The 12,671-nt window shown below is 44.7% G+C and overlaps 1 protein-coding gene across 6 annotated transcripts in view; it reads left to right on the top strand.

Moving 5' to 3' along the window:
* Positions 1 to 12,671, top strand: part of LOC144604083 (E3 ubiquitin-protein ligase HECW1-like) — a 316,240-nt gene that overhangs the window by 271,354 nt on the left and 32,215 nt on the right. For all 6 annotated transcript variants that reach the window (XM_078418197.1, XM_078418215.1, XM_078418186.1 and 3 more), the window contains 2 exons: positions 8,205 to 8,303; positions 11,751 to 11,880. In XM_078418197.1, coding sequence (XP_078274323.1) covers positions 8,205 to 8,303; positions 11,751 to 11,880 — 229 coding nt within the window. The remainder of the gene's footprint in view (positions 1 to 8,204; positions 8,304 to 11,750; positions 11,881 to 12,671) is intronic.

The following is a 12,671-nucleotide window of genomic DNA, read 5'->3' on the forward strand; positions in this document are numbered from 1 at the left end:
GGCAAGCAACTCAAACTCCTAACCAAATGTTGTACCATGGTGGGTCCAATGGAGAAAGGCCTCAAGCATTGCCAGTGCACAACGTAGACTTGGGTTAATGATCAAATAAGTGGTCAGGATAAATACACAGATTAGAGCTTGGAGACTTGCTGGGTAATGGGAAGCCGATCAATGTGTGGCCTGGTCCGAAGGAGAGTGCTTGGTGTGGATTTGGGGCAGAGTGAGGCTGGGCGTTGGGCTGGGAAAGAGCAGTGCGTGGTAGGGTCAGGCGCTGAATAGAATACAGGAACCTCGTGGATAAGTGGTTGGAGCTATAGATGGATATCAGAAGTTGGACTGATCAGAGAATTGGGAGCAGTAGAGACATGAAGGGTAAGGGGGGCACTGGGGATGGGGTACAGTGGCAGCTAGGATCAATCATAGGATTTGAGAGGAGGAGAGTGGTAGTGGTGATGGAAGGAATTGGAGTCGGGAATGGGGAAGAGTAATCAGGGCATGGTGATACCAGAGTGGTGGAGGTTAAGTGTGGCTTACCTCAGTGGAGGTTCAATTTGGTGCTGTTCCAGGAGTTACTAACAATGGTTGATTCAGAAGAGCCTTGCATTGGTATGATGTATTTTGTTGTGCATCCAAAGAGAAATCAGGTAAAATGTACAAGAGCAACTTACACCAGAAGTGCCCTATAGATTTCTAGGAACATCCAAAATGACTCAGAAATGGCTGTTATCACATCACATGCTGAATATACCAGTATATTTGTTTTTGCCTTAAATGCCTGTGTTGACTCTTCAGAAGAGCTAATTAGTCTCACTCCCTTTTATTCATCGCATAGGAATTGAGGTATAGGGCTCGTGATGTCTTAGATTATATACAAAATACTAAAGAGGAGATATTAGCAGTTATAAAGTTTATTAAGGTGGGTAAATCTTCAGGGCCTGACCAAGTACATCCTTAGTACTTGTGGCAAGCTAGTGAGGAAATTACAAAGGCCCTTGCAGAGATATTTACATCTTTTTGAGCCAGTAGATTAGAGGACGGTTAATGTTGTGCCTTTATTTGAGAAGGGCAATAGGGAAAGGCCAAGGAACTACAGGCCTGTGACTGGGAAGGTTATTGGAGGGGATTCTTGGAGAGAGGATCCACCAGCATGTGTGGAAAATCTTTTCTCGCAAATCTGATTTTTTAAAAAGTATTCACCAAGAGAATTGATGAGGTCAGGGCAGTGGTCATTGTCTATATAGACTTTAGCAAGGCCTTTGACATGTCCTGCATGGTAGGCTTGTCTGAAAGGTTAGATTGCATGGATCCTAGATGAGCTAGCTAACAGGATTCAAAATTGGCTTGAAGGAAGCCGTCAAAGGGTAGTTGTGGAACAATGTTTGTCTGATTGGAGGCTTATGACCAGTGGTGTGCCGCATGGTCCATTGTTGTTTGTTATATACATTAACACTTTTTTGACAATGTAGTTAACGTTGTTCGTAAATTTTTGGTTGACATCAATATTTATGATATAGTAGATGGTGAGGAAGAATATCTAAGTTGACAAAATCTAGATAAGGTGGGCAAGGAATGGCTAATGGAGTTTAACTCTCACATGTGTAAGGTGCTACACTTTGGTATGTTAAACCAGGATAGGACTTGCGCAGTAAATGGTAGAGCCCTGGAGAATATTGTAGAACAGAGAGATCTTAGAATACAGATGTATCGTTCCTTGTAAACAGTGAGTCAGGAGTACAGTGTGGCGATAAAGGCATTTGGCATGCTTGCCTTTACTGGAAAGGGCATTGAGTACAGATGTTGGGACATCATGATGCAGCTATACAAGGCATTGATGAGACCACCCTTCCTATCCATACCTGTCCAGAAACCCAAATAAACCTATGGAAGTGGATACAATTATGCTCTGTATCTAGTCTGTGGCGTCATCTTGGTATTGTGTGCATTTCTGGTTATCCAGCAATAGGAAGGGGGTTCTGTGGATCAAACACTCAGAACAAGAGAGAGTTAGATATAGCTCTTCGGGCTAATGGAATCAAGACATATGGGGAGAAAGCAGGAACGGGGTTCTGATTTTGAATGATCAGCCATGATCATATTGAATGGCGGTGTTCGCTCGAAGGGCCGAATGGCCTACTCCTCAACCTATTTTCTATGTTTCTATGTATCTTAATGTTTCCCCCACTCTTGAAGCTCTGGTAAAACCTCATAAAGTGTGTTCTCTTTCATTTAATTTGCATTGAAAGGTTCTTTGTAGTACAATCTTGGAAAATCTCATGATCCAGATAGTAAAGATTCTTTAGAAGCTCCTAAAATCATTTACAAAGCTGTCTACTGTCTCTTACATTTTTCTGTGCCATAAAGAATTGCTGGATAACCAGAAATGCACACAATACCAATACCAATACAGTGTTGAGTGTTCATTTGAGCTATGTTTTTGGTACACTTATGATTGTGTAACACAATGTTAAATACACTACTGTGGCGGCTCCCAAGGGTCGGGCCATACTACTACCGACCCCTCGGCACGGGAATGGACCAGTCCCGGGAGGCGGTCCTGGACTCAGGTATATAAGGACAAGGTTTGGGCGCCAAGCCATTCCGGCAGACTAGACCCGTCTGAGACCCACGATACAATAAAATATACCTTCCCGAAATACCTGGCTCCTTGCCTTTATCGACGCGCTACATTGGTGACCTCGACGGTCCATTCATTAGGATGGACAGAAAAGCAGAATCCGACCGCCCGTCCGGCTCGCAGGCCGACCAGGCCCCAGCTGTCGACGCGGTAGGAATCAAGCTCCCGACCTTCTGGACCACCCGGGCTCGCGTTTGGTTTTACCAAGCGGAGGCCCAGTTCCAGCTGCGGGGCATCACAGTGGATTTACCAGGTTACAACCAGATCCCGGTCCACCCGGAGGATGTACCCAAGACGGCAATCATTACGCCGTTCGGACTTTACGAGTTCGTACGGATGCCGTTCGGCCTCAAGAATGCCGTGCAGTCATTTCAGCGGTTAATGAACGGCGTGTGTCGCGGGCTGGATTTCCTATTTGTCTACCTTGACGACATGTTGGTAGCCAGCCGCTCGCGACAGGAGCACTGTGCCCACCTCCGGCAGCTTTTCCAGCGGCTCAGCGAACACGGGTTGGACATAAACCTCGCCAAGTGCCGCTTTGGCGTGGCCACAATCGACTTTCTCGGCCACCGTGTGTCCTCGCAAGGAGCGGTTCCCCTGCCGGACAAAGTAGACGCCATCCGCCGGTTTCCCCGTCCGTCCTCGGTGCGTGGCCTGCAGGAGTTCGTCGGCATGGTGGCATTTTATCACCGGTTCCTGCCATCCGCGGCCCACATCATGCGGCCGCTATACGAGCTGCTGGCGGGCAAGCGTAAGACCGTCGTGTGGACCGACGAGGCCGTAACAGCCTTTGACGGCGCGAAGGAGGCCCTGGCTCAGGCTGTGTTGCTTGTTCACCCACGGGAGGATGCCCCGACAGCCCTTACGGTGGACGCCTCAGAGTTGGCGGTTGGTGCCGTACTGGAGCAACTCACGGACGGGGGTTGGCGCCCCCTGGCCTTCTTCAGCCGGCACCTCGACAACGCCCAGAGGAAGTACAGCGCCTTCGACCGCGAGCTCCTCGCCCTGTACCTGGCCGTTCGTCACTTCCGCTATTTTCTGGAGGGCCGCCCGTTCACCGCTTACACGGACCACAAGCCGCTCACTTTCGCCCTGGCAAAGGTCTCCGACCCATGGTCCGCCCGACAGCAGCGCCAGTTGGCCTACATATCAGAATTCACCACCTCCATCCGCTTTATCGAGGGGAAGGAAAACCGGAAGGCCGACGCATTGTCTCGCCCCGCCATCAATGCCGTGTTAGAAGTGGCACCCGGCATTGATTATTCTGCCCTGGCGGAGGCCCAACTAACGGACGGGGAGATGCCCGCCTACCGGACTGCCATCTCTGGCCTCCGCCTTGAGGATGTTCCCCTCGGCCCCGGAGCGACGACGATACTTTGCGATGTGTCGGCAGGTCAGCCGCGCCCATCGTCCCGGCCGCGTGGCGCAGGAGGGTGTTCGACGTGGTCCACGGGCTGGCTCACCCATCCATCCGGGCAACGATCTCATTGGTAGCTGCGCGGTTCATGTGGCATGGTCATGTGGCATCAAAAATTCAACGCCACGTCCGGGCGCCACTCCAAGGGATCGGTCTACCCTGCCGCCGTTTCGACCACCTGCACGTGGACATTGTGGGCCCGCTCCCGCCGTCCCGGGGCATCACCCACCTCTTCACGGTGGTGGACCGCTTCACGCAGTGGCCGGAGGCCATACCACTGGCTGATACGTCTACAGCCACATGCGCTCGTGCGTTGGCCGCGCACTGGATTGCTCGCTTTGGTGTGCCGGTGGTCATCTCATCGGACCGGGGGCCACAGTTCACCTCCGAGCTGTGGTCGGCCATGGCCCACCTGTTGGGCGTGCGGCTGCACCACACCACGGCCTATCACCCGCAGGCAAACGGCTTGGTGGAGAGGTTCCACCGGCAGCTGAAGGCAGCGCTGAAGGCGCGACTCGCCGGCCCCGACTGGATGGACGAGCTACCATGGGTTGTGCTGGGCATCCGGACCGCCCCCAAGGAAGACCTGGCTTCATCCTCAGCGGAGCTCGTCTACGGGTCTCCGCTCACGGTGCCCGGGGAGTTCGTGCCCTCGTTGCCGGGGCGAGAGGAACCGTCCTCATCCACCCTACAGCGCCTCCGAGAGCGAGTTGGCAAGCTCGCACCCGTGCCGACGTCCGGCCATGGGACATTCCGCCCTTGCGTGCCATCGGCCCTCCGGGACTGCGCCTTTGTGTTCCTGCGCCGTGACGCCCACCAGGCGCCACTCCAGAGGCCGTATGAGGGCCCGTACCGGGTGCTGGAGCACGGACAGACAACCTTTGTTTTGGACATGGGGGGCCGGCCGGAGGCCGTGTCAATTGACCGCCTGAAGCCGGCCCACTTAGACATCGACCAACCGGTGCGGGTGGCCCAGCCTCGGCCACGAGGTCGCCCCCCTTTGCGGGTCCCACTGCCTGTCCCTCCAACTGTGCCTCGCCGGCCCCTCTGTCGACCGATTACCATACGCGGTCCGGTCGGGTTGTGCGACCACCAGTGCGTTTTGTGCCTCCGGTTCTGAGGGGGGGTACTGTGGCGGCTCCCAAGGGTCGGGCCATACTACTACCGACCCCTCGGCACGGGAATGGACCAGTCCCGGGAGGCGGTCCTGGACTCAGGTATATAAGGACAAGGTTTGGGCGCCAAGCCATTCCGGCAGACTAGACCCGTCTGAGACCCACGATACAATAAAATATACCTTCCCGAAATACCTGGCTCCTTGCCTTTATCGACGCGCTACACTACTCAGGTTGGGGAACTTGGAACAAATATGAATAATGAACTATTGACATTGCAGAAGGGTGGGTGAGTGCATGAATTAAATCCAAAAGTATTTTGTTCTTCCTTTTCCTTTTATACAGGCGTTGGTGCAACTGTAACATTTTAGTGAAAAAGTAATTACAGGAGCTCATAATAATACAAATAAAAGTAAAGATGCTTTCCTGGAATTTGGGAAGTAAGCCTTCTAGCTATCTGGTAGTCTAGAAGCACAGTACTGTTCAAAATAGTGGAGCAAGCCTTCCTAGCATTGTACTGTTAGTGAATCGAACGATGACACACAGTCTTTTTGCTTATGACTAAGCAATGTGCCAAAACTCAGAATCTAAAAATTTTAATAATGGTTCCAGACATTAAAAAAATTGAATAAGAGTTGCATTATTCATCATGAATTCAAGGAGATACCTAAATTAGATTCTGCCAACCAATCCATTAATCTTTATCTTTGTTCAAGATTCCAGTCTCTGCAGTCTCTTTTGTCTTAATGCAACTAACCATTGCTAGAATGTGAGGTATTGCCCGCTAAAGAGTATTGTCTAACTGGAAAGAGAACAGGGAAGATTTACGAGGATGTTGCCAGGACTCAAAGGCCTGAGTTATATTTATAGGGACTTTATTCCTTGAAGAGAAGGAGGGTGAGGGGTGATCTTATAGATGTGTATAAAGTAATGTGGAGAATTAATAGGGTAAATGCAGTCTATTACCCAGGGTAGGGGAGTCAAGAACCAGAGGCCATTTTTATAAGGTGAGAGGAGAAAGATTTAATAGGAACTTGAGGGGGCAAATGTTTCACTCAGAGGGTAGTGGGTATATGGAATGTGCTGTCAGAGGAGTTAGTCGAGGCAGTTACAATAATGATATTTCAAAGACACTTGGACAGGTATTTGGATAGGAAAGAAGGATATGGACCAAATATGGACAAATGGGACTAGCTTGGAGGGGCATCATGGTCAGCATGGATGAGTTGGACTGCAGAGCCTTTTTCTGTGCTTCTGTCTCTATGTCTCTATGACTCTCCTGGTGCGTTGTCATGTTTTCTCATTACTGTGTAAACATTGATGAAATTTCCTTTCTTTAAATTCTACCAATCATGCTAAAAAAAAATAATGGGGTAACTCAATCTTTAAAAAGTGAAATAATCCAATGAAAAGTGTACTGTTTTTATATATTATTTGCTCCCAATATTTATTTATTTTAATATATTTTAGTATAAATCTGAACATTTTTCTCATTGTATTTCCTTACATTTTATTATCAATTACTGTGTATGATTCATTAATTGCGATATTAATCCTTATTTTTATGAACACAAATACAAAGACTTGCATTTTCTAGAAACTTTCTGAATGTAACATTTTCATTGGTTTTAATACTCCCATTAATGGTAGTCATTAAAACCAGAAGATGGATTATTCTTTTCAATAGTATAATCCATTCATCCCAGATGCACTGTCTGCTTATGTCCAGCTACTTGGCCAGTTCCAGTAACCGAGTGAAAAGTGTGTCAATTATGCTGTCTTTGTTTGGCATAGAGAGAGATCAAAGCAGAACTTCGAATTTGTCCACTTAAGAAATAGTACAAAGTAGTGGAACCACTGCAGTGTTTTCACTTGCCTTCATTACATATCTGAGCAGTAAGGAGACATACATAAGATTAGGTGAGCTTGCAGCCATATATCCACTCCCTCATCATGCCCACCTACCTCCATCTCCATAACATTACCCACCTCTGTCAGTACTTTGGCTCATCCATTTCTTTGTGAAATCTGAATTGGGCCTTTCTAACATTCCTCTGATCAATTTTTCCATTTTTAATCCTCTGTAATAATAAACGAATTAAAACTCTTAAATCTCAAACACCACAACTCCCCTTCAAAAACACTTGGACAGGTACATGGATAGGAATGGTTTCGAAGAATATTAGTCAAATGTGGGCAAATGGGAGTAGCTTATATGGGCAGCATGGTCTGCAGGGACGAGTAGGGCTGAAGGGCCTGTTTTCATGCTCTATGATTTTCCGCAAACCTGGTTCACACAAACACTTGTGCTCAGTTCTAAGACTATGATTGTAACGTTCTCATCCTGGTTTAATTTTCTTGCATGGTTTCACTCTTCCCTCTCTTTGTAGCCTTTGCAAACTCACATTTGTAGTTCATTTCTGGTCTCTCATACATCCACAATTTTAATAATTCTGAATTGGCATTGTGCCTTCAACTTGCTGGATCTTAACCCATGGAACACATTTCCCTCTGGCTCTCTAGTTTCTTCATTCCTCCCATATGTTGTTCCTGAAATCTAACTTTTTTACCCACATGCTTTGATCTCTCTCTATGCCAAACAAAGCCAGCATAATTGGCACCTATTGTCTATTGTCTATTGTTCCTCCATCAGTTTGATGTTTGCTTTCATTTCATCCCATGGTTTATTTTGCATGTTGTGTACCAGCCATTTTCAGGAAAATTAGAGAGAAAACAAATCATCTTTCAAGATATCTTTTTACAGTTTTCTGTTCAAGTGTACCAGTCTTACAAAGGTTAACTTGAAGTCTGGGGCCATTCTGTGTTCATTATTTCACTCTCTTCAGGAAGTTCTGGGCTTCTGTTTTGGGTATTTCACTACCCCGCATCGATGCTAGCCATCTTCAATAACAGGGCTACTTCTTCAATGTAGACACTTTTCAGATTGTGCGTGACAGAAATGAATAATCCATCATTAACACATACAATTTAAATGGATTTCTTAATACGCTCACAGTGATTACTCTTTCCTTTTCAGGTTCAGATTCAGTGGTCGTATACTGGGCCTTGCCCTGATTCACCAATACTTATTGGATGCCTTCTTCACCCGACCCTTCTACAAGGCACTACTGCGGCTGTAAGTGTAGAACTCTTCAAGTCTCCATTATGTTATCATGACTCTGTTCGGATTAAGTTTCAGAATAAATATCATAGTAATATACTTTGGAATGAGGTTCTGTGGACATTTTATAGAAATATTAGCCCTTTATTTTGTTTATTACTTTTAAATTATAAACTTTCCTTTAGTTGAGACTAACCAGACCAAAGATGCCATCTCTGTAATCCCACAGCATGTAGCGTGTAAAGCTAAAATTGCAATCCCTCCTGTTGCCAGTCAATTTTGCTGTTTGGTTTTATTGATGGAGTGCCATAATATTTTTCTGGGCTATATCATTTAATATTGTAATGAATTCCCATGGCTCAAAGGTTTTTATGGAATTGGGTTAAAGAGTGATAACTTTACAAGATTTTGCCATGATGTAATTAGTGTCCCAGTAAAAGATTACTTTAAATTTCAGTCATGATACAGGAATGTTGGACTATTTTAAAATCACTTTTGGAATTGGTTTATTATTGTCACCAATTAGAGTGATGCTTTGTTTGCATGCTGTCCAGTCAAATCATACCATACATTAAGTCAGTCAACCCATACATAATTGCAACAGGTAGTGCAAGAAGAAAAATACCAGTGTAGTTTTTAGAGATACACCATGGAAACAGACCCTTCGGCCTGCCGGGTCCGCGCCGACCAGCGATCCTACACATTAACACTATCCTGCACACACTAGGAATAATTTACATTTACCAAGCCAATTAACCTACAAACCTGTACGTCTTTGGAGTGTGGGAGGAAACCGAAGATCTCGGAGAAAACCCATGCAGGTCACGGGGAGAACGTACAGACTCCGTACAGGCAGCACCCATTGTCAGGATCGAACCAGGGCCTCCAGCGCGCATTCACTCGAAGGCATCAACTCTACCGCTGCGCCACTGTGACCGCCCGTAGTTACAGCATTATTATGTTACATTTACAGAGACAGGCCAGATCAAAAAAGTGCAAAGTCCACAATGAGGAAGGTTGGAAGATCGGGACTGCACCCTAGCTTTAGGGTATGATCATTCAATAGTTTGATAACAGTGTGGAAGAAACTTTACCTAAATCTGGTTGATCGTGCTTTCAAGCATTTGTATCGTCTGCCAGACAAAAGAGCAGCTCTAAAATACTGTGGCCATTTCTGATTCAAATGTTCCAGATATTCAAAGCTATTCAGCAATGTTCAAATTTGTTCAAACCTTGTACTAAATGAGTATTTTGCAGTGGTATTCACTGAGGAGAAGGACATGTAGGATAGTGAGATCAGTATAGGGTAGGCTATTATTCTCGGGCATGCTGATATCAAGAAGGAAGAGGTGTTGGGTCTTGTGAAGAAGAGTAAGATCATAATTCCCCAGACCTTGATGTGATCTATGATAGACACAATGTGCTGGAGTAACAGCGGGTCAGGCAGCATCTCCGGAGAAAAGGAATATCTGACATTTCAAAACCCCTCTTCAGGTTGAAACCCATCTTCAGACTGGATCTGTCCCAGGTTTTTGAGGGAAACAAGGGAGGAGATTGCTGGGGCCTTGATGGAGATCTTTAGGATCTCACTTGTGGCAAGAAAGATATAGAGGGCTGTAATGAAGCATTGTTGTTCCTTTGATTAATATGGGCAATAGAGATAATCCAGCAAATGACAGACCACAAAGCCTTACCTCAGCCGTAGAAAAGCTGTTGGGGAGGATTATTCAGGTAGAATTTTTTGTTATTATTGCAAATTTGTTAAGGTACTTTTGGATATAAATGAATAATTTAATATCAAAAAATTGTGAACATGTTTCCATATAACATTAACAAATAAAACTTAGTTAAATCAGCATACCACACTATATACATCTCCACATCATTCTCTGCCATTTGTGCATTTATCAGCACTAGAAAATCAATGCTGATAGAAACATTTGTTTTACCTATTTACATTTTTTACATTGTTTCCAACAACTGGATATAAAATGCATTACCTTTGCAATAAAATTTAAGACTTGTTGAGCTGTGGCCATAAAATCAAAAAATAAGCACATCACATGCAAGTCCTTTCAGTATACTTTCAGTCACATATTCTTGATAAAGTATTTATCAGAAATTATCAACTGCATTAATTGACATAATCAACTGAGCTCTCAAACGCAGACTTGTACAGTGGTAATATGATCTCCTGTACTCATCGCCCTGACCGATGAAGGCAAGTGTGCCACATGCCTTCTTCGCCGCCTTGTTTACCCGTGTCACAACTTTCAGGCCTCTTGGTTGAGCAAGCTGGGCATTCAAGCCCCAGACATGTTCAAGATCACCCTTTAAGGTTGTCTGTAATCTGGCAGTCTTCCACCATCCGTGCATCAAGCAATGGGCTGACATTGCAAAGAGCATTAGAAATGTCAAAAGCGGTCTGTAAAGGATGCACCAATTGTTGCATTTATGCAGTAGTGCATGCATGCTTTATAAATTTGTTTTGGAAAGTGTGATTTGTGCTGGACTTTTGTCCAATCACTGTGGTCCAAATGGATAGTCTGGTCAACTACAGAGCGAAGATAGGATATGAGTGTTTGGTGAATGGGGAAATGTAGTTGAGTTTACCGGTATGAGAGTTAAATATGTCCGTAAGTAAAGAAGCATTGAAAGGTCGCCTGCTCCCTTCCTTCTGTTTCTTTCTATGAAAGTTTATTTAGCCACTTAAAAATAGTTGATGACCCTTTCAAAATAAAGATGATTGAGATGAAGGTCACTCAGCAAGATTAAGAGGAGGTATTCTCAAAAATATAGTACACATCTCTGGAAAAACCTGCAGAATGCTTTAAACATTTTTCTCCAGGTTTTCTACCCAGCAGTGAGTCTGATTGACAGGTAGGGAGCCTGCTGTTATATTCACCAGAAAAAAAAGAGGAAGATGTTACTGTTGAAGCTCTACTTGTGGAGGATCGTGGTGCTAGACATCACAGGAGGTCCTAGTTGGTTGGACAAGATTATGAGACATTGTGAATATGATTGTCACAAGAATAATTCACAAGTGTAGGGAGACAGCGGTTTAAGTAGAACATGGTCAATTATTTTGAACAAAACGTGGAGCAAAATGTAGAATAAAATCAGGGAGGCAAATTTATTAACTAAAATAAATTGAACCTTGAAAAGATGTTAGAGATTGCTACAACTCAATGTTAGAAGAGTAAGGTACCCAGTCAGTTTGGATGTAACAGTTTTCATGCAACTGGAGATCATGAAGGTAAATGGTGTGGATAAACTGGATAGATGTGTAAAGTGGTCCACAACTGGAAGGTGTCTGCTCCAGGTATCAAGTTGATGAACCACAGAATCTTATCTGGCCCAGCAGTTACCTTTGTTTCTAAACGCAAACTTATAATACGTGAGATAAATCAGTATGAGGATGCCTATTGCAAATTCATGTTAATTGTTTGTATTCACTTTCAGACCATGTGACCTGAGTGATCTGGAATACCTGGATGAAGAGTTCCATCAAAGTCTACAATGGATGAAGGATAATGATATCACAGATATCCTCGACCTCACCTTCACAGTTAACGAGGAGGTGTTTGGGCAGGTTTGTGCATTTTGTCCTATTGCAAAGGCAAGACTAAACGATAACAACACAAAGATTAATATTTAAGAACTGAAGTGATGAAGTTAACATTAAGGATCTCCTTTGGTGCATTATGCAATGATGACTTTGCCAGTGACAAACCAACCAATAAAATGTTCATTGGCTCTCTGCAAACCAACTGTTCAACACCCAGCTGCCTTTCAACTCTTGGCATCTGTGGTTTTCCCTCCAACTTTATTATCAGACATTGTTGAATGAGTATTCCTGCTTCCTATTGAATATTTGGCAGATTTGATGTGAGAAGAATGGAACACAGCCCAGGGAGGACTGCAACTTTACCACTTCCTGGCAAAAACCTCTCATTTCCCTCTCCCTGCTCTTGAAGGAATTTCTCTTCATGTTAGGAAATGCGGTGCAACTGAAGAAACCGACATTTCCTTACATTGAATTATTTTGGCTTATTTTGGCTAACTGGCTTAAATTAAACACACAGTTCATAACCAAATGTGGAGTTTTGAGCAAGAGTGAGTTATGCCCAATATGCCTAAATCCCCTTGATCTATGACTACCATTTATTGATCAATCAATCTGAATGCATTCCCACCCATGTTAATAACCATATTCTTCAGATATTTTCTTAGAGCCCAACATTCCTAAAATATGAGGCTGCTTTAGGTCAGCTCAGGTTTTCAGATACAACTTGAAAAAGTCATAATTGAAGCCTGTGTTGCGAATTGCTGATTTTCTCATGCAGATTTCAGGCATCTGTTTCAGCCACAATAAAAACTAAT

Source organism: Rhinoraja longicauda, chromosome 2, assembly GCF_053455715.1.
Source record: "Rhinoraja longicauda isolate Sanriku21f chromosome 2, sRhiLon1.1, whole genome shotgun sequence".
Lineage (NCBI taxonomy): Eukaryota > Metazoa > Chordata > Chondrichthyes > Rajiformes > Arhynchobatidae > Rhinoraja > Rhinoraja longicauda.